The following is a 26,639-nucleotide window of genomic DNA, read 5'->3' on the forward strand; positions in this document are numbered from 1 at the left end:
GAAGAATGTCATAGGAAGGTGCTGGTCAGATCTATGAATTCCAAGCTTTTGGAGCTACCATTCCACTTCTTTTTTTCACAGGAATATGCCTACTGGGAAAACATCAGCAAGTCTGACCTGAGCTTGACACTGGGGCAGATCTCCAAAGCGTGGGTCACAAGGCACCCCCGTTTTCTACGGCAAGGAACGCCTACAGCTGCTTTCCCAACACTTTGCTCAGCCAAACACAAAGCCGCAGAAACACAACTCTACATTGGTCACAGAAGCACGTCAGGGGAGAGCGCGCACGCAGTCCCCCACTACCAGAAATTATGCAGTCGAGATTCCCGCATTTGGGGAATTCGCAAAGGTCAGCACAGCCCGAGTGCAATGGCTGAGCCTCGCTCTGGGCGAACCACCTTTCTGATCATGGTATCACCCCTGCCAGGTAAGTATGAAAGTTGTTGTTTTTGGGGAATGCTCATCCTGACCGCAGCTAATGCAGGAAGAGGGTGATGGTGTAATTCTTGAGGGGAGGGGCTTGATGAGATCGTAGCCCCGCCTCTCATCCTGAACTAAAGGCTCTCGCGGAGTCCTTGCGTCTAGCGACCTCTTTGACTCTGACAGGGCATTTACTTAGCAGGCCTTGCGAGCATTTCTCATGCTTTTGCAAAGCAATCTCAAGACATTACGGGGCAGATGCTGACATGGGCCGTACTTTCCGTTAGACGGAACAAAACAAGGAGCGCCTCACGGATTTGCGTGTCATCCTTTCGCAGGGGCCATGCTAATCTTCTCTGTATCGATCCAATTTTAGTATATGTGCTGCCGTAGCAAGCACGCTCCACGTGGCCCACGTCTCTCCCATATACCATTCCGCGCCTCAACAGGGTTTCTGCAAGAGGGCAGGCCTCAGAGGCTTATCAGGTGTCCTCTTGACACCTCACAGGCTGGCAGTGTCAAGCCCTCCCCACTTTGGACTCCAGTGACGCTTTTTTGTTTCACATGGGGCAGTACTTAGTATACATAGCACATTTTCTACCTTCGAACGCAGAAGAAGGTTCTTTGGATGCCAGGTGACTAAATGAAATCAAGCATGAGCTGAGAAGCAATGACTGAGCTGCATTGAAGAATGTCATAGGAAGGTGCTGGTCAGATCTATGAATTCCAAGCTTTTGGAGCTACCATTCCACTTCTTTTTTTTCACAGGAATATGCCTACTGGGAAAACATCAGCAAGTCTGACCTGAGCTTGACACTGGGGCAGATCTCCAAAGCGTGGGTCACAAGGCACCCCCGTTTTCTACGGCAAGGAACGCCTACAGCTGCTTTCCCAACACTTTGCTCAGCCAAACACAAAGCCGCAGAAACACAACTCTACATTGGTCACAGAAGCACGTCAGGGGAAAGCGCGCACGCAGTCCCCCACTACCAGAAATTATGCAGTCGAGATTCCCGCATTTGGGGAATTCGCAAAGGTCAGCACAGCCCGAGTGCAATGGCTGAGCCTCGCTCTGGGCGAACCACCTTTCTGATCATGGTATCACCCCTGCCAGGTAAGTATGAAAGTTGTTGTTTTTGGGGAATGCTCATCCTGACCGCAGCTAATGCAGGAAGAGGGTGATGGTGTAATTCTTGAGGGGAGGGGCTTGATGAGATCGTAGCCCCGCCTCTCATCCTGAACTAAAGGCTCTCGCGGAGTCCTTGCGTCTAGCGACCTCTTTGACTCTGACAGGGCATTTACTTAGCAGGCCTTGCGAGCATTTCTCATGCTTTTGCAAAGCAATCTCAAGACATTACGGGGCAGATGCTGACATGGGCCGTACTTTCCGTTAGACGGAACAAAACAAGGAGCGCCTCACGGATTTGCGTGTCATCCTTTCGCAGGGGCCATGCTAATCTTCTCTGTATCGATCCAATTTTAGTATATGTGCTGCCGTAGCAAGCACGCTCCACGTGGCCCACGTCTCTCCCATATACCATTCCGCGCCTCAACAGGGTTTCTGCAAGAGGGCAGGCCTCAGAGGCTTATCAGGTGTCCTCTTGACACCTCACAGGCTGGGAGTGTCAAGCCCTCCCCACTTTGGACTCCAGTGACGCTTTTTTGTTTCACACGGGGCAGTACTTAGTATACATAGCACATTTTCTACCTTCGAACGCAGAAGAAGGTTCTTTGGATGCCAGGTGACTAAATGAAATCAAGCATGAGCTGAGAAGCAATGACTGAGCTGCATTGAAGAATGTCATAGGAAGGTGCTGGTCAGATCTATGAATTCCAAGCTTTTGGAGCTACCATTCCACTTCTTTTTTTTCACAGGAATATGCCTACTGGGAAAACATCAGCAAGTCTGACCTGAGCTTGACACTGGGGCAGATCTCCAAAGCGTGGGTCACAAGGCACCCCCGTTTTCTACGGCAAGGAACGCCTACAGCTGCTTTCCCAACACTTTGCTCAGCCAAACACAAAGCCACAGAAACACAACTCTACATTGGTCACAGAAGCACGTCAGGTGAGAGCGCGCACGCAGTCCCCCACTACCAGAAATTATGCAGTCGAGATTCCCGCATTTGGGGAATTCGCAAAGGTCAGCACAGCCCGAGTGCAATGGCTGAGCCTCGCTCTGGGCGAACCACCTTTCTGATCATGGTATCACCCCTGCCAGGTAAGTATGAAAGTTGTTGTTTTTGGGGAATGCTCATCCTGACCGCAGCTAATGCAGGAAGAGGGTGATGGTGTAATTCTTGAGGGGAGGGGCTTGATGAGATCGTAGCCCCGCCTCTCATCCTGAACTAAAGGCTCTCGCGGAGTCCTTGCGTCTAGCGACCTCTTTGACTCTGACAGGGCATTTACTTAGCAGGCCTTGCGAGCATTTCTCATGCTTTTGCAAAGCAATCTCAAGACATTACGGGGCAGATGCTGACATGGGCCGTACTTTCCGTTAGACGGAACAAAACAAGGAGCGCCTCACGGATTTGCGTGTCATCCTTTCGCAGGGGCCATGCTAATCTTCTCTGTATCGATCCAATTTTAGTATATGTGCTGCCGTAGCAAGCACGCTCCACGTGGCCCACGTCTCTCCCATATACCATTCCGCGCCTCAACAGGGTTTCTGCAAGAGGGCAGGCCTCAGAGGCTTATCAGGTGTCCTCTTGACACCTCACAGGCTGGGAGTGTCAAGCCCTCCCCACTTTGGACTCCAGTGACGCTTTTTTGTTTCACACGGGGCAGTACTTAGTATACATAGCACATTTTCTACCTTCGAACGCAGAAGAAGGTTCTTTGGATGCCAGGTGACTAAATGAAATCAAGCATGAGCTGAGAAGCAATGACTGAGCTGCATTGAAGAATGTCATAGGAAGGTGCTGGTCAGATCTATGAATTCCAAGCTTTTGGAGCTACCATTCCACTTCTTTTTTTTCACAGGAATATGCCTACTGGGAAAACATCAGCAAGTCTGACCTGAGCTTGACACTGGGGCAGATCTCCAAAGCGTGGGTCACAAGGCACCCCCGTTTTCTACGGCAAGGAACGCCCACAGCTGCTTTCCCAACACTTTGCTCAGCCAAACACAAAGCCGCAGAAACACAACTCTACATTGGTCACAGAAGCACGTCAGGGGAGAGCGCGCACGCAGTCCCCCACTACCAGAAATTATGCAGTCGAGATTCCCGCATTTGGGGAATTCGCAAAGGTCAGCACAGCCCGAGTGCAATGGCTGAGCCTCGCTCTGGGCGAACCACCTTTCTGATCATGGTATCACCCCTGCCAGGTAAGTATGAAAGTTGTTGTTTTTGGGGAATGCTCATCCTGACCGCAGCTAATGCAGGAAGAGGGTGATGGTGTAATTCTTGAGCGGAGGGGCTTGATGAGATCGTAGCCCCGCCTCTCATCCTGAACTAAAGGCTCTCGCGGAGTCCTTGCGTCTAGCGACCTCTTTGACTCTGACAGGGCATTTACTTAGCAGGCCTTGCGAGCATTTCTCATGCTTTTGCAAAGCAATCTCAAGACATTACGGGGCAGATGCTGACATGGGCCGTACTTTCCGTTAGACGGAACAAAACAAGGAGCGCATCACGGATTTGCGTGTCATCCTTTCGCAGGGGCCATGCTAATCTTCTCTGTATCGATCCAATTTTAGTATATGTGCTGCCGTAGCAAGCACGCTCCACGTGGCCCACGTCTCTCCCATATACCATTCCGCGCCTCAACAGGGTTTCTGCAAGAGGGCAGGCCTCAGAGGCTTATCAGGTGTCCTCTTGACACCTCACAGGCTGGGAGTGTCAAGCCCTCCCCACTTTGGACTCCAGTGACGCTTTTTTGTTTCACACGGGGCAGTACTTAGTATACATAGCACATTTTCTACCTTCGAACGCAGAAGAAGGTTCTTTGGATGCCAGGTGACTAAATGAAATCAAGCATGAGCTGAGAAGCAATGACTGAGCTGCATTGAAGAATGTCATAGGAAGGTGCTGGTCAGATCTATGAATTCCAAGCTTTTGGAGCTACCATTCCACTTCTTTTTTTTCACAGGAATATGCCTACTGGGAAAACATCAGCAAGTCTGACCTGAGCTTGACACTGGGGCAGATCTCCAAAGCGTGGGTCACAAGGCACCCCCGTTTTCTACGGCAAGGAACGCCTACAGCTGCTTTCCCAACACTTTGCTCAGCCAAACACAAAGCCGCAGAAACACAACTCTACATTGGTCACAGAAGCACGTCAGGGGAGAGCGCGCACGCAGTCCCCCACTACCAGAAATTATGCAGTCGAGATTCCCGCATTTGGGGAATTTGCAAAGGTCAGCACAGCCCGAGTGCAATGGCTGAGCCTCGCTCTGGGCGAACCACCTTTCTGATCATGGTATCACCCCTGCCAGGTAAGTATGAAAGTTGTTGTTTTTGGGGAATGCTCATCCTGACCGCAGCTAATGCAGGAAGAGGGTGATGGTGTAATTCTTGAGGGGAGGGGCTTGATGAGATCGTAGCCCCGCCTCTCATCCTGAACTAAAGGCTCTCGCGGAGTCCTTGCGTCTAGCGACCTCTTTGACTCTGACAGGGCATTTACTTAGCAGGCCTTGCGAGCATTTCTCATGCTTTTGCAAAGCAATCTCAAGACATTACGGGGCAGATGCTGACATGGGCCGTACTTTCCGTTAGACGGAACAAAACAAGGAGCGCCTCACGGATTTGCGTGTCATCCTTTCGCAGGGGCCATGCTAATCTTCTCTGTATCGATCCAATTTTAGTATATGTGCTGCCGTAGCAAGCACGCTCCACGTGGCCCACGTCTCTCCCATATACCATTCCGCGCCTCAACAGGGTTTCTGCAAGAGGGCAGGCCTCAGAGGCTTATCAGGTGTCCTCTTGACACCTCACAGGCTGGGAGTGTCAAGCCCTCCCCACTTTGGACTCCAGTGACGCTTTTTTGTTTCACACGGGGCAGTACTTAGTATACATAGCACATTTTCTACCTTCGAACGCAGAAGAAGGTTCTTTGGATGCCAGGTGACTAAATGAAATCAAGCATGAGCTGAGAAGCAATGACTGAGCTGCATTGAAGAATGTCATAGGAAGGTGCTGGTCAGATCTATGAATTCCAAGCTTTTGGAGCTACCATTCCACTTCTTTTTTTTCACAGGAATATGCCTACTGGGAAAACATCAGCAAGTCTGACCTGAGCTTGACACTGGGGCAGATCTCCAAAGCGTGGGTCACAAGGCACCCCCGTTTTCTACGGCAAGGAACGCCTACAGCTGCTTTCCCAACACTTTGCTCAGCCAAACACAAAGCCGCAGAAACACAACTCTACATTGGTCACAGAAGCACGTCAGGGGAGAGCGCGCACGCAGTCCCCCACTACCAGAAATTATGCAGTCGAGATTCCCGCATTTGGGGAATTCGCAAAGGTCAGCACAGCCCGAGTGCAATGGCTGAGCCTCGCTCTGGGCGAACCACCTTTCTGATCATGGTATCACCCCTGCCAGGTAAGTATGAAAGTTGTTGTTTTTGGGGAATGCTCATCCTGACCGCAGCTAATGCAGGAAGAGGGTGATGGTGTAATTCTTGAGGGCAGGGGCTTGATGAGATCGTAGCCCCGCCTCTCATCCTGAACTAAAGGCTCTCGCGGAGTCCTTGCGTCTAGCGACCTCTTTGACTCTGACAGGGCATTTGCTTAGCAGGCCTTGCGAGCATTTCTCATGCTTTTGCAAAGCAATCTCAAGACATTACGGGGCAGATGCTGACATGGGCCGTACTTTCCGTTAGACGGAACAAAACAAGGAGCGCCTCACGGATTTGCGTGTCATCCTTTCGCAGGGGCCATGCTAATCTTCTCTGTATCGATCCAATTTTAGTATATGTGCTGCCGTAGCAAGCACGCTCCACGTGGCCCACGTCTCTCCCATATACCATTCCGCGCCTCAACAGGGTTTCTGCAAGAGGGCAGGCCTCAGAGGCTTATCAGGTGTCCTCTTGACACCTCACAGGCTGGGAGTGTCAAGCCCTCCCCACTTTGGACTCCAGTGACGCTTTTTTGTTTCACACGGGGCAGTACTTAGTATACATAGCACATTTTCTACCTTCGAACGCAGAAGAAGGTTCTTTGGATGCCAGGTGACTAAATGAAATCAAGCATGAGCTGAGAAGCAATGACTGAGCTGCATTGAAGAATGTCATAGGAAGGTGCTGGGCAGATCTATGAATTCCAAGCTTTTGGAGCTACCATTCCACTTCTTTTTTTTCACAGGAATATGCCTACTGGGAAAACATCAGCACGTCTGACCTGAGCTTGACACTGGGGCAGATCTCCAAAGCGTGGGTCACAAGGCACCCCCGTTTTCTACGGCAAGGAACGCCTACAGCTGCTTTCCCAACACTTTGCTCAGCCAAACACAAAGCCGCAGAAACACAACTCTACATTGGTCACAGAAGCACGTCAGGGGAGAGCGCGCACGCAGTCCCCCACTACCAGAAATTATGCAGTCGAGATTCCCGCATTTGGGGAATTCGCAAAGGTCAGCACAGCCCGAGTGCAATGGCTGAGCCTCGCTCTGGGCGAACCACCTTTCTGATCATGGTATCACCCCTGCCAGGTAAGTATGAAAGTTGTTGTTTTTGGGGAATGCTCATCCTGACCGCAGCTAATGCAGGAAGAGGGTGATGGTGTAATTCTTGAGGGCAGGGGCTTGATGAGATCGTAGCCCCGCCTCTCATCCTGAACTAAAGGCTCTCGCGGAGTCCTTGCGTCTAGCGACCTCTTTGACTCTGACAGGGCATTTACTTAGCAGGCCTTGCGAGCATTTCTCATGCTTTTGCAAAGCAATCTCAAGACATTACGGGGCAGATGCTGACATGGGCCGTACTTTCCGTTAGACGGAACAAAACAAGGAGCGCCTCACGGATTTGCGTGTCATCCTTTCGCAGGGGCCATGCTAATCTTCTCTGTATCGATCCAATTTTAGTATATGTGCTGCCGTAGCAAGCACGCTCCACGTGGCCCACGTCTCTCCCATATACCATTCCGCGCCTCAACAGGGTTTCTGCAAGAGGGCAGGCCTCAGAGGCTTATCAGGTGTCCTCTTGACACCTCACAGGCTGGGAGTGTCAAGCCCTCCCCACTTTGGACTCCAGTGACGCTTTTTTGTTTCACACGGGGCAGTACTTAGTATACATAGCACATTTTCTACCTTCGAACGCAGAAGAAGGTTCTTTGGATGCCAGGTGACTAAATGAAATCAAGCATGAGCTGAGAAGCAATGACTGAGCTGCATTGAAGAATGTCATAGGAAGGTGCTGGGCAGATCTATGAATTCCAAGCTTTTGGAGCTACCATTCCACTTCTTTTTTTTCACAGGAATATGCCTACTGGGAAAACATCAGCACGTCTGACCTGAGCTTGACACTGGGGCAGATCTCCAAAGCGTGGGTCACAAGGCACCCCCGTTTTCTACGGCAAGGAACGCCTACAGCTGCTTTCCCAACACTTTGCTCAGCCAAACACAAAGCCGCAGAAACACAACTCTACATTGGTCACAGAAGCACGTCAGGGGAGAGCGCGCAAGCAGTCCCCCAATACCAGAAATTATGCAGTCGAGATTCCCGCATTTGGGGAATTCGCAAAGGTCAGCACAGCCCGAGTGCAATGGCTGAGCCTCGCTCTGGGCGAACCACCTTTCTGATCATGGTATCACCCCTGCCAGGTAAGTATGAAAGTTGTTGTTTTTGGGGAACGCTCATCCTGACCGCAGCTAATGCAGGAAGAGGGTGATGGTGTAATTCTTGAGGGGAGGGGCTTGATGAGATCATAGCCCCGCCTCTCATCCTGAACTAAAGGCTCTCGCGGAGTCCTTGCGTCTAGCGACCTCTTTGACTCTGACAGGGCATTTACTTAGCAGGCCTTGCGAGCATTTCTCATGCTTTTGCAAAGCAATCTCAAGACATTACGGGGCAGATGCTGACATGGGCCGTACTTTCCGTTAGACGGAACAAAACAAGGAGCGCCTCACGGATTTGCGTGTCATCCTTTCGCAGGGGCCATGCTAATCTTCTCTGTACCGATCCAATTTTAGTATATGTGCTGCCGTAGCAAGCACGCTCCACGTGGCCCACGTCTCTCCCATATACCATTCCGCGCCTCAACAGGGTTTCTGCAAGAGGGCAGGCCTCAGAGGCTTATCAGGTGTCCTCTTGACACCTCACAGGCTGGGAGTGTCAAGCCCTCCCCACTTTGGACTCCAGTGACGCTTTTTTGTTTCACACGGGGCAGTACTTAGTATACATAGCACATTTTCTACCTTCGAACGCAGAAGAAGGTTCTTTGGATGCCAGGTGACTAAATGAAATCAAGCATGAGCTGAGAAGCAATGACTGAGCTGCATTGAAGAATGTCATAGGAAGGTGCTGGTCAGATCTATAAATTCCAAACTTTTGGAGCTACCATTCCACTTCTTTTTTTTCACAGGAATATGCCTACTGGGAAAACATCAGCAAGTCTGACCTGAGCTTGACACTGGGGCAGATCTCCAAAGCGTGGGTCACAAGGCACCCCCGTTTTCTACGGCAAGGAACGCCTACTGCTGCTTTCCCAAAACTTTGCTCAGCCAAACACAAAGCCGCAGAAACACAACTCTACATTGGTCACAGAAGCACGTCAGGGGAGAGCGCGCACGCAGTCCCCCACTACCAGAAATTATGCAGTCGAGATTCCCGCATTTGGGGAATTCGCAAAGGTCAGCACAGCCCGAGTGCAATGGCTGAGCCGCGCTCTGGGCGAACCACCTTTCTGATCATGGTATCACCCCTGCCAGGTAAGTATGAAAGTTGTTGTTTTTGGGGAATGCTCATCCTGACCGCAGCTAATGCAGGAAGAGGGTGATTGTGTAATTCTTGAGGGGAGGGGCTTGATGAGATCGTAGCCCCGCCTCTCATCCTGAACTAAAGGCTCTCGCGGAGTCCTTGCGTCTAGCGACCTCTTTGACTCTGACAGGGCATTTACTTAGCAGGCCTTGCGAGCATTTCTCATGCTTTTGCAAAGCAATCTCAAGACATTACGGGGCAGATGCTGACATGGGCCGTACTTTCCGTTAGACGGAACAAAACAAGGAGCGCCTCACTGATTTGATTGTCATCCTTGCGCCTAAGACTGCTGAATGTTAGAGTTCGCGCCGACCAATCACAGCTCTCCAACTGCCGCTTTTTAGACATTTTAGAAAATCAGAATCAGCCAATTGCGACAATGCATTGGGCGTCTCCGCCAATCCTGATCGAGAACTGTGAATTTTAGAAAGAGTTAGAATCAGCCAATCGGGTTCAGGTACACGCCTTCGTTTACTATCGACCAATGGAGAGAGCGCTACTCTGCTAATAAAACGCTGGAACTGGCCCCTGGGTCTGTGAGCGAGCAGTTTTCCAGACCGGAGCGAAGCGTTAGACGGACAGCTTTTGAGAAAATCTTCCAAAAACGTGAGAATTCTGCATAAATGTAAGTACTTTTCCTTTAGTTGTGTAGTAGAAGTAGTGCCATATTTATTGTGGTGTTTTTTTTGCGAGTTACGAGCGTTGGTACCGGCGCAAAACGTTATAGTCTCTTTTTAAGTCAGTTTTAATGTGTTTTATCACGTTTATTCTTTTAAAATAATGCCGTTTTCTTATATTATATGTTCGTCTTATGTAGCTAAGTACTGCTAGGTCTTTGCTTTTAATTTTTTCGAGTAAAAAATATTTTGAGTCAGTTTAAATGCGTTTTATTACGTTTATTCTTTTAAAATAATGCCGTTTTATCATGTTATATGTTCGTCTTATGTAGCTAAGTACTGCTAGGTCTTTGCTTTTAATTTTTTCGAGTAAAAAATATTTTGAGTCAGTTTAAATGCGTTTTATTACGTTTATTCTTTTAAAATAATGCCGTTTTAGTATGTTATATGTTCGTTTTATGTAGCTAAGTACTGCTAGGTCATTTAAAAAACAAGTAAAAATGAGTTTAAGGAATTATATAATACTATATCATTATTTTCCTCTTTCAATATGTTTTCCTACATGTAATGCTTTTGAAAATACATTTTTAAGGTATTTTATTTGTGGTACCACTTTAAAATAAGACTACCCTCATAAAGGGATTAAAACTGGTTTATAAATTATTTAGTTAATAGTTATTGATAAGATTGTAAAATCCTTAAAAAAGTTTAATAAGCAGTTACAACTAATTCATATCCAAAAAATAAACTCCTTTATAAACCATTTGTAAACCTTTATAAAGGTAGTCTTATTTTAAAGTGGTACCAAATTTGTTAAATTGTTGAAAAATGACAGAAATTTCAGTGTATGGTGTTCAAATTGCTCAGTATGCTTTATTATTTAGCATTGTCAGATGAATTTGGGCCAGATTTTCCTTTAAAAAAAATAGCATATAAAAAAATGGGGTCTAATTGGCCTGATTTGACCCAGACCTCAGATTTAAAAGATGCCAGACGGTAGGAGGGGCTAAGTTGCCTGATTTGACCCTGACCTCAGATTTGAAAGATGCCAGACGGTAGGAGGGGCCTGATAAGTTGCCTGATATGACCCTGACCTCAGATTTAAAAGATGCCAGACGGTAGGAGGGGCTAAGTTGCCTGATATGACCCTGACCTTAGATCTGAAAGATGCTAGACAGTGGGGGTAGTCTGGGAGGGGCACTGGGTAGCTAATGAGTCTAGGGGCCTAGGGAAAACAATTAAGAGACCACTTTCCATTGGAATTTAGAGCATATTTATTTGCAGAAAATTAAAATAGAAAAAAGCTGAAATAACAAAAAAAGATGCAGAGAAATCAATATTTGGGTGGAATACCCTGGTTTTTATGCATCTTAGTATGTTCTCCTCCACCAGTCTCATAAATATATATATATATATATATATATATATATATATATATATATATATATATATTTATATATATATATATATATATATATATATATATACACACATATATACATATATATGTGTATATATATATATATTTATATATATATACACATATATATGTGTATGTTTGTATATGTGTGTGTCATTTAAAATGAACGCTGCATTGATTAATGCATTAATACTACTTCTGTGTTTTATTTATTACAGAGCCATGGCTGGAATTCCCACATTTCGGCACGTCCCTGATTCCGAGGAGCTTCTTCTGTCTCCTTCTGATGTGGCAAAGTCTGCTGCTGAATCAAGTAAAAGTTCGTCACAGGGATGGGTGCCGAAGTCATCGGATCAGGTGCGCAAGGAGGCCTTGTTCCGAGTGAGAGCGGCTAGGGGAGATGTTGACAACAACCAGCTTGTCCTTAGCCACTACTCCATACAGTTTGGCAAATATCGTGGCCAGACCTTCCTGTGGCTGCTGGAGAATGACATCGGTTATGTCGTTTCCGTCGTCGCCAGCCACATAAAGGAGAGGCAGACCGTGACCACGGACAGCCTCTTCATGTCCAACAAAGACTCTCTGAAGGAGTACGCCTGCAGCTTTCCACGCGTCAGTGCTGCGGTGAACCTGCGGAAACTTCAGAACGAGGCCCGGGAAAAGGCCGCTGAACCTGGCCAGGAGGACCTACGACTTCTGGGGTTTGGTCAGCACAGGGAGCTGACTTGGCGTGAGCTTTATGATGCTGTGGATAAGGAGAAGAAGGGGTAAGTCTTAATTGTGTGTTGCCCCCTTAAGAAATACTTTAAGAACAATTGTGCCCGCACATTACATTAATACGTTCAATTAAACAATTGTGTTTTGCTGATACTGCAGGTACATCAAGTGGATAAAGCGGCAGACTCCTCGCCCTGGGACGCAGATGGAGGCCTTCCGGGAGTATGTCCTGCGACGCGACGCATTATCCTTGGCGAAGACTCAGCTTGGCAGTAAAGCCCCTACAGCTGGTAAGCACTGACTGAGTTGTGTTATCAGTTCTTTTAAAAAAACATACCATTTCTCTCTAACCAGAATGAGTAACGTTTTCACTTCTTACAGCAGCGGAGAGGCAGCCTTCATCTTCTGGACCAGCAGAAGTGACAGATGCAGAGCTGCTAAATGTAGAGGAGCCATCAGCTGTGGTCCCAAGTTGTAAGTTCTGCACCGGCACAGATGAAGAAAAACAAATGCTGATTTTATTCACCACATATTGTCCTGTTACTTACAGTTTTAGTGTTTACATGCTTGTAATAAAGCATGTGCCGTTTTAGAGTTTTGTGTAATATATGTAAATAAAAAAATGTGTATATATAAATTAATAAAAATGAAAAAAAAAACCAGTCAAACATCATTATAAATTACAGAGCAGTAAGTATAGCAAATAATGAGACACGATACATGCTCAGAACATACAATAGCCGATAGCCACTAATTGGATTTCATTGTACACACATTATAAACGTACACTTTCTTTTTTTTACAGGTTCTTTTTCTCCCATCCCTTTTTGCAGAGGATGGACTCATTCATGTAAGTATAATTCAGTAGTTAGCCCACTGGTACTCTTTAAGAACCCTGCAGGTAAGTATGAACAGTGTAAGACTGACACGGGTATAAGTATACATACGTGATTGTATATGTTGGTAATGTGTAGCTGTACTTTACAGTGTTTCCATTTTTTTGTAATACATGAGGAACAAGGATAGGGTAAGTCTGTAAAACTGCATGACATGTTTTCCATGTCTCTGTGCTTGGCTTAAGTTCTTTTACACCTTCCCTGTAGAATCACGGTAGTTGCGGAGCCGTCTTTGGTTCAGTATAGCTGCTTCCTTTGTGCTTGCTGCCATTAGGTTTGGTTAATCCCTTATGGAATAGGTGACCTTTCTAACTCCTATAATGCATCAGCTTTACCTAGTAGTTCACAGCATTGTGTTTGCAGCACAACACTTGGGCAATTGCGCTATTTTCCTAAAGGCACACGCAAAGACGCACTCAAGCTGCTAGTGTCCGACAGTCTTTTATGTTGCCACTTATACCCCCTTTTTATTTATCCAGCCACAGGGCCGAAGATTCCTCCGACGGCAGCTCTGAAGAAGACTCCTCCGACGGCAGCTCTGAAGAAGACTCCTCCGACGGCCGCCGTGAAGAAGACTCCTCCGACGCCAGCCGCGACCACGACTCCTCCGACGCCAGCTGTGGCTTCTGGCTCGTTGCCAGAAAAAAAATTAATTGTAATCACATTTCTGAATTTTATTTGTTCCTTTAAGATGCTGATGCCTGAGAGCTGGAAGCAGTGCCTGCCGCCGGAACAGCTTGCATGGATGAACAAGGCACTGTTCCGCAGGAACCGCTTCGGGAGGCGTGAGCTGGTGCCAGAACTAAAGCTGTGGTGGTACCCTCCGCAGCCGTGTCTCCTCCCACTTCAGCCCCCCGCCTCACCTGACCTGTACTTCGCGCGGCTGCTGTTTCTGTGGATGCCCTACAGCATGTGGGCTGTGAAGCTGACCTGTTTTCACGAAGAGTGCAGCAACCACAAACTGACAGGGGCTGGGCTCTACAAAACAGTGCGAAGGGTACTGTGTGTGGACGGGTGGTACGACATGGCCACCGAGTACATGGAGTGCAGGAGGTGCAAGAGGAAGTACGCCTCTTGGTCCGGCAAGCTCCTGAAACAGCTGGATCCGGGACACAGGAGCTACTTCCCAGCAATCCTCACATACAGGTATGAAAAAAAATCCCATTCTGTTGATTTACCTGACATTTATATTAATTACAGCAACTGTGGAGTAACACAAAGTATTTTGCTGTAGGTTGTCCTGTGATTACAGTGTTATACGAAGTACAGTAACTGTGTACTAACATAACATATTCTGCTGTAGGTTGTCTTGTGATTACAGTGTGGTGCGGCTCATGAGGGAGCGCACGCTTGGCAACAGCACCACGCAGCTGTATCAGCAGCTGAGAGAGCAGCACTCAGAGACCTGGATGAGGAAGTGCCTGCGATACCTGGCGGACTGCGAGCCCTTCGTTTCCTCCTCGGCCGTCAGTTCGCCGAAGTTTGCCCCGCCACCCCCCATGCCTTCGATCCCAGTTCCTAAGTGGCTCCTGGGTGTGTACGTCCGAGACGTACACTCGCATCTGGACGAGGTCAAGGCCAAAGTGACCTCGACCTTTGGGTCCATTCTGAAAATGGACTCCACGAAGAAGGTAATTTGCGTGTTCCCGCTCTACGGTTCTCCGTAATGTGAAGCTGTGCGCACACGCTTATGCTAATATCTGTCCACAATGTGTCCCGCAGATCATGAAGAAGCTGGCAGGCGACGCTGCGGGCACCGCCGCGTGGGCTACCAACGTCGGGAACGAGCACGGGCAGGTACTGACGACCGTGCTGACGTCCCACGAGGGTACGGGCCTGGTCGACATGGCATCCGGCTTAATGAAGCGCTACAGGGATGCCATGGAGCCTCCTCCACGCGTGATCTACGTGGACCGTGACTGCTGCTCCCTGACGGGGTCCTCCAGCGTTGCCAAACTCTTCCACGAGTGGGAGGACGTGACCGTCGTGCGTCTGAACGTGTGGCATCTCATGCGGCGGTTTGCGGGCGCCGTCACCACCGAAAGCCACCAGCTGTACGGCGCTTTCATGAGCAGCCTGTCTGGATGCATCTTCAAGTGGGATGCCGGCGACGTGACGAGGCTGAGGGAGGCCAAGCGCTTGGAGCTGGAGGGGAAGCGCCACCTTTTCGGCCTGAGCGACGACCAGGTAGAGCTCCGCATCACAAAGAAGGAGCTGGCGAAGCACTGCAGGAGACGCACGCGTGGGGCGGAGGAAACCACGCGGCTGATCGGGCAGCTTATCGACACGTTCAAAGGGCACAAGGGCAGCGACACCATGGGCATACCCCTTTTGGACAGAGGGCGGATCGAAGCTGTGTGGCAGTCCCAAAAACGCCACCTCGCCTGTACCTTGCCCGTGTACCGCTGCGCCCGAGGATCCACCTCGCTCGAGTCCTTTCACCTGCACCTGAATAATTTCATTCCAGGTATGTATGGGCCTCAATGCGAGTTACTGCCGCTGCTCCCAAATCTATATAACACGACATTCATGGGAAGTTATGCTCTGTGTTTTCTAGGCACAAGTGCGAACGCCATGCATTGTGTGGTTCAAGTTTATAACAATTTTTTTTTGTTTTGTTTTTTGTTTTTTAGAGAGAAGAGTCACATGGACCTGATGGCGCACCAGGGTACGAGCATGTTGTAAATCTCGCAACTGCTCTGGTTGGTCTTCGCAAGCTGACTCACCTGACCGACAGCAAGGTGGACGAGCTTGTCGCTTTTTGGGAGGTGCTTCCTGACTATGACAAGGAAAGGTCAGTGTATCCTCCACGTCATCAGGACAGACTAACCGCCGGGCGATTCAAGGCCACAAAATATACCTCGGGCACTCCTGGCGTAGAGAGTCTTAAAAGGTAAGAGGTGTTTGAATCATTTAGAGAGAATGCTACTGACAATTTGCCAAACTAAAGAACACTTGTCCTTATCAGCCTGAACTCACTGAAATGTTCGTGTTTTATAGGTGTCTCTTGGGAGAGACTACCGGACCTGCGCAGTGGCCAGATGATCGCAGGGTTGTGGAAGCAGTCTGCCGGCAGTTGTGCGACCTGTACCCGTCTTCTGTACAGACCAAGGGGGTGCGGGTCGAAAGGTGGGCGCTGATCCTTCAAGACTACCACAGCATAAGGCAGCTAGTCCTAAACGCTCCGACGCTGATGAGCAGGACTACGCTGCAGCTGTTTGAAATAAATCGGCGAACTCTTATGCAGTGGTAAGTTTACCATACAAATGCTGCTTCTAGATATGAGTTGTTTTTTTGTTTTTTTTTTCCTGCTAGATTGGTCAGATTATTAATACGTTGCTCTCTTTTAGGTTCAACAAACGTCAGAAGGCCCAGGAGCGTGCTGTTCTTCTTCAGGGGGTGGAGCGACCGAGTGCCAGCGCTGTGGCCCAGGATCCACTCCCTCTCCCGCGCGAGCAGCCCTTACAGCCCCCCACCTTTGCATTCCAGCCCTTCACCTTCGCCTCTCCGCCGAACACAGCCGGACAGGCGGTGAGGCGCCGTCAGAAGACAGAGATGCCACAACCGCCTCAAGCTCCCGGTGCTCGCCTCATCCTTCCTGCTGCCTCTGCGTCTCAGACACAGCCTGTCTGTATATTTATTTCACCGCCCACTTCATCGCATATTCCGGTACCAGCGTTTCAGCCAGTCCAGCACACCGTTCAGCCGCCCACGGCAGTGACTGGAGCAGCAGCAGCAGCACAGGTTGAACGCGTTCCAGCAACCACAGCCTGGTACCGAAAGAAGACTGAGGACACCCAGAGGCGGAAATATGAGCGTTCTAGCGAGGCTAACTTGTGCTCTAAGTGTGGTCAACCCAAACAAAAAGAATTTGGCCACAGCAGGTTTGGCAGCGAGACCTTTTGTGCTGCAAACTCATCGCTAACTGTGGACCAGTGGTTGGCACAGATGAGGCTAAAACACAAGAAGTAACATTTTAGAATTTAATGTCTTCTGCCTCGAGCATTTTTCACTGTTTTTTTTTTTTTAATTTTGTTCAATTTAATTAATTGTTTTATGCTGCACTTTGCAGAATTTTCCTGTTTGTTCTGATATAGATGATTGTATTATAATACTGCACTGTTTACATTGAGCACAGTTTTCCTGTTTGTGTTGATTATAATTGATTGTTTTATAATACTGCACTGTTTTATTGTGCAGAGTGTTCCTGTTTGTATTGATTATAATTGTTTTATAATACTGCACTGTTTTATTGTGCAGAGTTTTCCTGTTTGTATTTATTATAATTGATTGTTGTATAATACTGCACTGTTTACATTGTGCAGAGTTTTACTGTTTGTATTTATTATAATTGATTGTTTTATAATACTGTACTGTTTTATTGTGCAGAGTTTTCCTGTTTGTTCTGACATAGATGATTGTTTTATTATATTGCACTGTTTATAATTGATTGTTTTATAATACTGCACTGTTTATATTGTGCAGAGTTCTCCTGTTTGTACTGAAATAATCGATTGTTTTAGTATACTGCACTTTATATTTTATTTTTTAAAAATAGTTTTCATTTCTTCAAGCAATTCTTATTTACACTATTTATATTTTCCTATTCAGTTTATTTATTTTTATATTTTTATATAGTTTTATATATAGACCTTTCCTGTTTGTATTGACAAAATTTGCCATTTAATTGTACTTTATATTTTATTTACAAAATTTTATATAATTTCTTTATGCAATTCAGACTATATTATATTTATTTTTAGTTTTATACTGCACTGTTTACATTGTGTAGAGTTTTCCTGTTTGTACTGACAAAATTGATTGTTTTATTATACTGCACTTTATATTTTGTTTATAAGAGTTTTAACTTCTGTAAGCAATTCTTATTTTCACTATTTATATTGTCCTATTCACTTTATTTATTTTTAAATAGGTTTATACTGCACTGTTTATATTGACAGAATTGGCCATTTTTATTATACTCTATTTTATTGTACTTTATATTTTATTTACAAAATAGATTGTTTAATATAATTTCTTTAAGCAATTTAGACTATATTTATATTGCCCGATTCAATTTATTTATTTTTAGTTTTATACTGCACTGTTTATATTGTGTAGAATTTTCCTGTTTGTACTCACAGAATCGGTTGTTTTAGTATACTGCATCTTATATTGAGCAGAGTTTTGTACTGACAGAAATGTTTTATTATACTGCACTTTATATTTTGTTTACAAGATTGTTTTTTAATTTCTTCAAGCAATTCTAGTTTTCACTATTTATATTGTCCTATTCACTTTATTTATTTTTAGTTTTATACTGCACTGTTTACATTGAGCAGAATTTTCCTGTGTGTTTTATTATACTGTATTTTATTGTACTTTTATATTTTATTAGATTGTTTTATATAATTTCTTTAAGCAATTCTTGCTTTAACTATATTTATATTGTGAGCAGATTTTCCTTGCTTATATTTTTATTTATTATTTTATTTATTGTTCAGGATAATGTTTGTTTACGTATTGAATTTGCGTCAAGCCTGTTGGAAAAATGTTGATATGGTGAAGAATTCTCTTGTTTGTATTTATTTATGTACTGCAACTGAGTGTGCAGAATTCTCTTTTTTGTACTATTATTTATTTGTTTAATAAACGTTAAATAAACTTAAATCTCTAGTCTCTGTCCGTTCCTTCCGTGGTGCACAATTCTCTCAATTCGTTCACGTCCTGATGACGTGGAGGATACACTGACCTTTCCTTGTCATAGTCAGGAAGCACCTCCCACAAAGCGACAAGCTCGTCCACCTTGCTGTCGGTCAGGTGAGTCAGCTTGCGAAGACCAACCAGAGCAGTTGCGAGATTTACAACATGCTCGTACCCTGGTGCACCATCAGGTCCATGTGACTCTTCTCTCTAAAAAACAAAACAAAAAAAATCGTTATAAACTTGAACCACACAAAACATCAAACTGGCAAAACTCTGCACATATCTGTACACTCACGTTGTGCGGGGGCGACACAGACGAGGGCCTGAGCTCTCCCTCCTGCAAAGGTGGGGCCTCACCCTGGGACCCTTCACTGGATTCATCACTGTCCTTCTTGCGTTTTAGGCCGGATCTACTGGCGACAGTGGCCGCATCCTCGGGCAGGCATGGGTGAGACTGGCGGGTGTCGGACAGCTCGCTGAGGGTGGGGTCTTCGACCTCAGCGTCCTCTCCAAAGCCTTTGTCAGGTTCCAGCTCATCTAACAGATCCTCTGGGACATCTGGATCGTCGCTGATGCTGGGAAGAGGACTCCCTGTCTGCGCGTACAGGTACTCCACACCTATGAGCTCACCTACAACATATGTTGTTGTTGTTGTACAATTAGTTTAGTACAAAAGTAACCCTTTCCATAAAAATGCAGAGGTATCTTTTAAAGCTGAGGACCGCATTTATATTATTACTATTATATCAGGTTATTAGCATTAACAGGTTATATATACACGTTCTTTCATTTTAACGGTCGCGCCAAATTACCTGTATAGACACCAGGCTGGTGTGATCTTGCAAGGTGCTTGTACCCAGCACCTTCAAGCTCAGGGAGTTCAGGGCATGCTGAAGAGAGCTGCTGTAAGAATGCAGCTGCTCTTTGTCTCCCTGCACGGCGGCGATGGCACGGTTCTCGTTCCACCTCACAAGGCCCTCCAGCAAGTACACCTGCAAGTGCATGGCGTTCGCACTTGTGCCTAGAAAACACAGAGCATAACTTCCCATGAATGTCGTGTTATAGATTTGGGAGCAGCAGCAGTAACTCGCATTGAGGCCCATACATACCTGGAATTAAATTATTCAGGTGCAGGTGAAAGGACTCGAGCGAGGTGGATCCTCGGGCGCAGCGGTACACGGGCAACGTCACACCCCCCTTAACGAGCTGCCCGGCCTTGGTGTAAAGCTGTTCCTCGTCGGGGTCCTGGATACAGGCGAGGTGGCGTTTTTGGGACTGCCACACAGCTTCGATCCGCCCTCTGTCCAAAAGGGGTATGCCCATGGTGTCGCTGCCCATGTGCCCTTTGAACGTGTCGATAAGCTGCCTGATCAGCCGCGTGGTTTCCTCCGCCCTACGCGTGCGTCTCCTGCAGTGCTTCGCCAGCTCCTGGAGGACCCCGTCAGGGAGCAGCAGTCCCGTTCCACGTAGATCACGCGTGGAGGAGGCTCCATGGCATCCCTGTAGCGCTTCATTAAGCCGGACGCCATGTCGACCAGGCCCGTACCCTCGTGGGACGTCAGCACGGTCGTCAGGACCTGCCCGTGCTCGTTCCCGACGTTGGTAGCCCACGCGGCGGTGCCCGCAGCATCGCCTGCCAGCTTCTTCATGATCTGCAGGACACATTGTGGACAGATATGAGCATGAGCGTGTGCGCACAGCTTGACATTACGGAGAACCGTAGAGCGGGAACACGCAAATTACCTTCTTCGTGGAGTCCATTTTCAGAATGGACCCAAAGGTCGAGGTCACTTTGGCCTCGTCCAGACGCGAGTGTACGTCTCGGACGTACACGCCCAGGAGCCACTTAGGAACTGGGATCGAAGGCATGGGGGGCGGCGGGGTAAACTTCGGCGAACTGACGGCCGAGGAGGAAACGAAGGGCTCGCAGTCCGCCAGGTATCGCAGGCACTTCCTCATCCAGGTCTCTGAGTGCTGCTCTCTCAGCTGCTGATACAGCTGCGTGGTGCTGTTGCCAAGCGTGCGCTCCCTCATGAGCCGCACCACACTGTAATCACAAGACAACGCTCACGCCTCCCGAAGCGGTTCCTGCGGAACAGTGCCTTGTTCATCCATGCAAGCTGTTCCGGCGGCAGGCACTGCTTCCAGCTCTCAGGCATCAGCATCTTGAAGGAACAAATAAAATTACAGAAATGTGATTACAATTAATTTTTTTTTTGTTCTGACAACATTTATTTTTTTTGCAAGTATGAACGGAAGTTATTAAAAGCGTACAACATCGTTCACACAGCTATGCGTTCACTTACAGAGAGCACACTCAAATCAGTTTAGTGAGGATGAATTGCAGTACATTTTAAATCACTGTATGCAGTACATTTGAACAAATGAAAAGTGTTTAGTGACATGGCTGTGATTTAACAAATATATAACAGCTGAAATACCTGAGATTCCTGCTGCAGAGCCTGGGGTGCAAGCACGGGCAACGAGCCAGAAGCCACAGCTGGAGGAGTCGTGGTCGCGGCTGGCGTCGGAGGAGTCTTCTTCACGGCGGCCGTCGGAGGAGTCTTCTTCAGAGCTGCCGTCGGAGGAGTCTTCTTCAGAGCTGCCGTCGGAGGAATCTTCGGCCCTGTGGCTGGATAAATAAAAAGGGGGTATAAGTGGCAACATAAAAGACTGTCGGACACTAGCAGCTTGAGTGCGTCTTTGCGTGTGCCTTTAGGAAAATAGCGCAATTGCCCAAGTGTTGTGCTGCAAACACAATGCTATGAACTACTAGGTAAAGCTGATGCATTATAGGAGTTAGAAAGGTCACCTATTCCATAAGGGATTAACCAAACCTAATGGCAGCAAGCACAAAGGAAGCAGCTATACTGAACCAAAGACGGTTCCGCTACTACCGTGATTCTACAGGGAAGGTGTAAAAGAACTTAAGCCAAGCACAGAGACATGGAAAACATGTCATGCAGTTTTACAGACTTACCCTATCCTTGTTCCTCGTGTATTACAAAAAAATAGAAACACTGTAAAGTACAGCTACACATTACCAACATATACAATCATGTATGTATACTTATACCCGTGTCAGTCTTACACTGTTCATACTTACCTGCAGGGTTCTTAAAGAGTACCAGTGGGCTAACTACTGAATTATACTTACATGAATGAGTCCATCCTCTGCAAAAAGGGATGGGAGAAAAAGAACCTGTAAAAAAAAGAAAGTGTACGTTTATAATGTGTGTACAATGAAATCCAATTAGTGGCTATCGGCTATTGTATGTTCTGAGCATGTATCGTATCTCATTATTTGCTATACTTACTGCTCTGTAATTTATAATGATGTTTGACTGTTTTTTTTTTTTTCATTTTTATTAATTTATATATACACATTTTTTTATTTACATATATTACACAAAACTCTAAAACGGCACATGCTTTATTACAAGCACGTAAACACTAAAGCTGTAAGTAACAGGACAATATGTGGTGAATAAAATCAGCATTTGTTTTTCTTCATCTGTGCCGGTGCAGAACTTACAACTTGGGACCACAGCTGATGGCTCCTCTACATTTAGCAGCTCTGCATCTGTCACTTCTGCTGGTCCAGAAGATGAAGGCTGCCTCTCCGCTGCTGTAAGAAGTGAAAACGTTACTCATTCTGGTTAGAGAGAAATGGTATGTTTTTTTTAAAGAACTGATAACACAACTCAGTCAGTGCTTACCAGCTGTAGGGGCTTTACTGCCAAGCTGAGTCTTCGCCAAGGATAACGCGTCGCAGGACATACTCCCGGAAGGCCTCCATCTGCGTCCCAGGGCGAGGAGTCTGCCGCTTTATCCACTTGATGTACCTGCAGTATCAGCAAAACACAATTGTTTAATTGAACGTATTAATGTAATGTGCGGGCACAATTGTTCTTAAAGTATTTCTTAAGGGGGCAACACACAATTAAGACTTACCCCTTCTTCTCCTTATCCACAGCATCATAAAGCTCACGCCAAGTCAGCTCCCTGTGCTGACCAAACCCCAGAAGTCGTAGGTCCTCCTGGCCAGGTTCAGCGGCCTTTTCCCGGGCCTCGTTCTGAAGTTTCCGCAGGTTCACCGCAGCACTGACGCGTGGAAAGCTGCAGGCGTACTCCTTCAGAGAGTCTTTGTTGGACATGAAGAGGCTGTCCGTGGTCACGGTCTGCCTCTCCTTTATGTGGCTGGCGACGACGGAAACGACATAACCGATGTCATTCTCCAGCAGCCACAGGAAGGTCTGGCCACGATATTTGCCAAACTGTATGGAGTAGTGGCTAAGGACAAGCTGGTTGTTGTCAACATCTCCCCTAGCCGCTCTCACTCGGAACAAGGCCTCCTTGCGCACCTGATCCGATGACTTCGGCACCCATCCCTGTGACGAACTTTTACTGGATTCAGCAGCAGACTTTGCCACATCAGAAGGAGACAGAAGAAGCTCCTCGGAATCAGGGACGTGCCGAAATGTGGGAATTCCAGCCATGGCTCTGTAATAAATAAAACACAGAAGTAGTATTAATGCATTAATCAATGCAGCGTTCATTTTAAATGACACACACATATACAAACATACACATATATATGTGTATATATATATAAATATATATATATATACACATATATATGTATATATGTGTATATATATATATATATATATATAAATATATATATATATATATATATATATATATATATATATATATATATATATATATATTTATGAGACTGGTGGAGGAGAACATACTAAGATGCATAAAAACCAGGGTATTCCACCCAAATATTGATTTCTCTGCATCTTTTTTTGTTATTTCAGCTTTTTTCTATTTTAATTTTCTGCAAATAAATATGCTCTAAATTCCAATGGAAAGTGGTCTCTTAATTGTTTTCCCTAGGCCCCTAGACTCATTAGCTACCCAGTGCCCCTCCCAGACTACCCCCACTGTCTAGCATCTTTCAGATCTAAGGTCAGGGTCATATCAGGCAACTTAGCCCCTCCTACCGTCTGGCATCTTTTAAATCTGAGGTCAGGGTCATATCAGGCAACTTATCAGGCCCCTCCTACCGTCTGGCATCTTTCAAATCTGAGGTCAGGGTCAAATCAGGCAACTTAGCCCCTCCTACCGTCTGGCATCTTTTAAATCTGAGGTCTGGGTCAAATCAGGCCAATTAGACCCCATTTTTTTATATGCTATTTTTTTTAAAGGAAAATCTGGCCCAAATTCATCTGACAATGCTAAATAATAAAGCATACTGAGCAATTTGAACACCATACACTGAAATTTCTGTCATTTTTCAACAATTTAACAAATTTGGTACCACTTTAAAATAAGACTACCTTTATAAAGGTTTACAAATGGTTTATAAAGGAGTTTATTTTTTGGATATGAATTAGTTGTAACTGCTTATTAAAGTTTTTTAAGGATTTTACAATCTTATCAATAACTATTAACTAAATAATTTATAAACCAGTTTTAATCCCTTTATGCGGGTAGTCTTATTTTAAAGTGCTACCACAAATAAAATACCTTAAAAATGTGCATTTTCAAAAGCATTACATGTAGGAAAACATATTGAAAGAGGAAAATAATGATATAGTATTATATAATTCCTTAAACTCATTTTTACTTGATTTTTAAATGACCTAGCAGTACTTAGCTACATAAAACGACCATATAGCATAATAAAACATCATTATTTTAAAATAATAAACGTAATAAAACACGTTAAAACTGTCTCAAATTTTTTTTTACTCGAAATAATTAAAAGCAAAGACCTAGCAGTACTTAGCTACATAAGACGAACATATAACATGATAAAACGGCATTATTTTTAAAGAATAAACGTAATAAAACGCATTGAAACTGACTCAAAATATTTTTACTCGAAAAAATTAAAAGCAAAGACCTAGCAGTACTTAGCTACATAAGACGAACATATAACAAGATAAAACGGCATTATTTTAAAAGAATAAACGTAATAAAACGCATTAAAACTGACTTAAAAAGAGACTATAACGTTTTGCGCCGGTACCAACGCTCGTAACTCGCAAAAAAAACACCACAATAAATATAGCACTACTTCTACTACACAACTAAAGGAAAAGTACTTACATTTATGCAGAATTCTCACGTTTTTGGAAGATTTTCTCAAAAGTTGTCCGTCTAACGCTTCGCTCCGGTCTGGAAAACCGCTCGCTCACAGACCCAGGGGCCAGTTCCAGCGTTTTATTAGCAGAGTAGCGCTCTCTCCATTGGTCAATAGTAAACAAAGGCGTGTACCTGAAGCCGATTGGCTGATTCTAACTCTTTCTAAAATTCACAGTTCTCGATCAGGATTGGCGGAGACGCACAATGCATTGTCGCAATTGTCTGATTCTGATTTTCTAAAATTTCTAAAAAGCGGGAGTTGGAGAGCTGTGATTGGTCGGCGCGAACTCTAACATTCAGCAGTCTTAGGCGAAAGGATGACACGCAAATCCGTGAGGTGCTCCTTGTTTTGTTCTGTCTAACGGAAAGTACGGCACATGTCAGCATCTGCCCCGTAATGTCTTGAGATTGCTTTGCAAACGCATGAGAAATGCTCGCAAGGCCTGCTAGGTAAATGCCCTGTCAGAGTCAAAGAGGTCGCTAGACGCAAGGACTCCGCGAGAGCCTTTAGTTCAGGATGAGAGGCGGGGCTACGATCTCATCAAGCCCCTCCCCTCAAGAATTACACCATCACCCTCTTCCTACATTAGCTGCGGTCAGGATGAGCGTTCCCCAAAAACAACAACTTTCATACTTACCTGGCAGGGGTGATACCATGATCAGAAAGGTGGTTCGCCCAGAGCGAGGCTCAGCCATTGCACTCGGGCTGTGCTGACCTTTGCGAATTCCCCAAATGCGGGAATCTCGACTGCATAATTTCTGGTAGTGGGGGACTGCGTGCGCGCTCTCCCCTGACGTGCTTCTGTGACCAATGTAGAGTTGTGTTTCTGCGGCTTTGTGTTTGGCTGAGCAAAGTGTTGGGAAAGCAGCTGTAGGCGTTCCTTGCCGTAGAAAACGGGGGTGCCTTGTGACCCACGCTTTGGAGATCTGCCCCAGTGTCAAGCTCAGGTCAGACTTGCTGATGTTTTCCCAGTAGGCATATTCCTGTGAAAAAAAAGAAGTGGAATGGTAGCTCCAAAAGCTTGGAATTCATAGATCTGACCAGCACCTTCCTATGACATTCTTCAATGCAGCTCAGTCATTGCTTCTCAGCTCATGCTTGATTTCATTTAGTCACCTGGCATCCAAAGAACCTTCTTCTGCATTCGAAGGTAGAAAATGTGCTATGTATACTAAATACTGCCCCGTGTGAAACAAAAAAGCGTCACTGGAGTCCAAAGTGGGGAGGGCTTGACACTCCCAGCCTGTGAATTTGTGAATGATGGAGTGGGTGGATGCCAGTGTTTCAAGGTGCGTTCCGTGTCTATGTTATCTTCTGGCTTTCTTTCTTTTAGTAAGGCTGATATGAACACCCTTATGAAACAATACTATATGGCAATATACTGCAAAATATAGTGCTATATATTAAATAAAACATTTTCATATATGGAAAAAGTGCATATATTGTTTAGTATAGGACAATATAAGCATGGACCATGTATGTTTATATATTGCTAAATATAAAAGCATATATTGCGAAAAATCCAAAATCTCTGTAAAATAATTTACAGGTAATTACTTTATTGAAATAATTAACATGTATTTCATTAATAAGTGCATAATAAGTTTGCATAAGGCTGAACTGCAATACTTTTTAGACCAAATGCATTTTTTTGTATTTATCAATGTCTATGGCGTCACATGTCAAAAGTTGGGGGCGCAAGAATACTAGGTGGAAAAAAATTAACCAGCATGTTTTTTGCATTTTGCATGTGTAAATTAACTTCTCGCGAGCAGAAATGTGAAGCTC

At 45.7% G+C, this 26,639-nt stretch overlaps 1 protein-coding gene and 18 non-coding genes across 19 annotated transcripts; 2 read left to right on the plus strand and 17 right to left on the minus strand.

Moving 5' to 3' along the window:
* Positions 1–271: 271 nt before the first annotated feature.
* Positions 272–435, minus strand: LOC125783459 (U1 spliceosomal RNA). Its single transcript, XR_007426182.1, has one exon. It is a non-coding gene; the product is annotated as a U1 spliceosomal RNA (small nuclear RNA).
* A 278-nt stretch (positions 436–713) lies between these two features.
* Positions 714–820, minus strand: LOC125783908 (U6 spliceosomal RNA). Its single transcript, XR_007426628.1, has one exon. It is a non-coding gene; the product is annotated as a U6 spliceosomal RNA (small nuclear RNA).
* A 558-nt stretch (positions 821–1,378) lies between these two features.
* Positions 1,379–1,542, minus strand: LOC125783301 (U1 spliceosomal RNA). Its single transcript, XR_007426022.1, has one exon. It is a non-coding gene; the product is annotated as a U1 spliceosomal RNA (small nuclear RNA).
* Positions 1,543–1,820: 278 nt separating this feature from the next.
* Positions 1,821–1,927, minus strand: LOC125783909 (U6 spliceosomal RNA). The gene has a single exon (XR_007426629.1). It is a non-coding gene; the product is annotated as a U6 spliceosomal RNA (small nuclear RNA).
* Positions 1,928–2,485: 558 nt separating this feature from the next.
* Positions 2,486–2,649, minus strand: LOC125783565 (U1 spliceosomal RNA). The gene has a single exon (XR_007426288.1). It is a non-coding gene; the product is annotated as a U1 spliceosomal RNA (small nuclear RNA).
* A 278-nt stretch (positions 2,650–2,927) lies between these two features.
* On the minus strand, positions 2,928–3,034 carry LOC125783910 (U6 spliceosomal RNA). The gene has a single exon (XR_007426630.1). It is a non-coding gene; the product is annotated as a U6 spliceosomal RNA (small nuclear RNA).
* Positions 3,035–3,592: 558 nt separating this feature from the next.
* LOC125783460 (U1 spliceosomal RNA) lies at positions 3,593–3,756 on the minus strand. The gene has a single exon (XR_007426183.1). It is a non-coding gene; the product is annotated as a U1 spliceosomal RNA (small nuclear RNA).
* Positions 3,757–4,034: 278 nt separating this feature from the next.
* LOC125783930 (U6 spliceosomal RNA) lies at positions 4,035–4,141 on the minus strand. The gene has a single exon (XR_007426650.1). It is a non-coding gene; the product is annotated as a U6 spliceosomal RNA (small nuclear RNA).
* Positions 4,142–4,699: 558 nt separating this feature from the next.
* Positions 4,700–4,863, minus strand: LOC125783545 (U1 spliceosomal RNA). Its single transcript, XR_007426268.1, has one exon. It is a non-coding gene; the product is annotated as a U1 spliceosomal RNA (small nuclear RNA).
* A 278-nt stretch (positions 4,864–5,141) lies between these two features.
* Positions 5,142–5,248, minus strand: LOC125783911 (U6 spliceosomal RNA). Its single transcript, XR_007426631.1, has one exon. It is a non-coding gene; the product is annotated as a U6 spliceosomal RNA (small nuclear RNA).
* Positions 5,249–5,806: 558 nt separating this feature from the next.
* LOC125783461 (U1 spliceosomal RNA) lies at positions 5,807–5,970 on the minus strand. Its single transcript, XR_007426184.1, has one exon. It is a non-coding gene; the product is annotated as a U1 spliceosomal RNA (small nuclear RNA).
* A 278-nt stretch (positions 5,971–6,248) lies between these two features.
* LOC125783912 (U6 spliceosomal RNA) lies at positions 6,249–6,355 on the minus strand. Its single transcript, XR_007426632.1, has one exon. It is a non-coding gene; the product is annotated as a U6 spliceosomal RNA (small nuclear RNA).
* A 558-nt stretch (positions 6,356–6,913) lies between these two features.
* On the minus strand, positions 6,914–7,077 carry LOC125783462 (U1 spliceosomal RNA). The gene has a single exon (XR_007426185.1). It is a non-coding gene; the product is annotated as a U1 spliceosomal RNA (small nuclear RNA).
* A 278-nt stretch (positions 7,078–7,355) lies between these two features.
* Positions 7,356–7,462, minus strand: LOC125783914 (U6 spliceosomal RNA). Its single transcript, XR_007426634.1, has one exon. It is a non-coding gene; the product is annotated as a U6 spliceosomal RNA (small nuclear RNA).
* Positions 7,463–8,020: 558 nt separating this feature from the next.
* Positions 8,021–8,184, minus strand: LOC125783569 (U1 spliceosomal RNA). The gene has a single exon (XR_007426292.1). It is a non-coding gene; the product is annotated as a U1 spliceosomal RNA (small nuclear RNA).
* Positions 8,185–8,462: 278 nt separating this feature from the next.
* On the minus strand, positions 8,463–8,569 carry LOC125783938 (U6 spliceosomal RNA). Its single transcript, XR_007426658.1, has one exon. It is a non-coding gene; the product is annotated as a U6 spliceosomal RNA (small nuclear RNA).
* Positions 8,570–9,127: 558 nt separating this feature from the next.
* On the minus strand, positions 9,128–9,291 carry LOC125783477 (U1 spliceosomal RNA). The gene has a single exon (XR_007426200.1). It is a non-coding gene; the product is annotated as a U1 spliceosomal RNA (small nuclear RNA).
* A 6,436-nt stretch (positions 9,292–15,727) lies between these two features.
* Positions 15,728–17,244, plus strand: LOC111197186 (uncharacterized). Its single transcript, XM_049467413.1, has 2 exons — positions 15,728–16,231; positions 16,333–17,244. Exons 1-2 carry the CDS (start codon positions 15,966–15,968, stop codon positions 16,952–16,954), a joined length of 888 nt encoding a protein of 295 aa, XP_049323370.1. The 5' UTR covers positions 15,728–15,965; the 3' UTR covers positions 16,955–17,244.
* Positions 17,245–25,480: 8,236 nt separating this feature from the next.
* Positions 25,481–25,644, plus strand: LOC125783463 (U1 spliceosomal RNA). The gene has a single exon (XR_007426186.1). It is a non-coding gene; the product is annotated as a U1 spliceosomal RNA (small nuclear RNA).
* Positions 25,645–26,639: the final 995 nt, after the last annotated feature.

The sequence above is a fragment of the Astyanax mexicanus genome, chromosome 18, assembly GCF_023375975.1.
Source record: "Astyanax mexicanus isolate ESR-SI-001 chromosome 18, AstMex3_surface, whole genome shotgun sequence".
NCBI classification, from domain to species: domain Eukaryota; kingdom Metazoa; phylum Chordata; class Actinopteri; order Characiformes; family Acestrorhamphidae; genus Astyanax; species Astyanax mexicanus.

Excerpts from the sequence above, each read along its gene's own strand:
- LOC111197186 (XM_049467413.1), top strand. The coding sequence starts at position 15,966 with ATGTTCGTGTTTTATAGGTGTCTCTTGGGAGAGACTACCGGACCTGCG. Across the intron at positions 16,232-16,332 it reads CGGCGAACTCTTATGCAGTG|GTTCAACAAACGTCAGAAGG; the intron begins GTAAGTTTACCA and ends GCTCTCTTTTAG.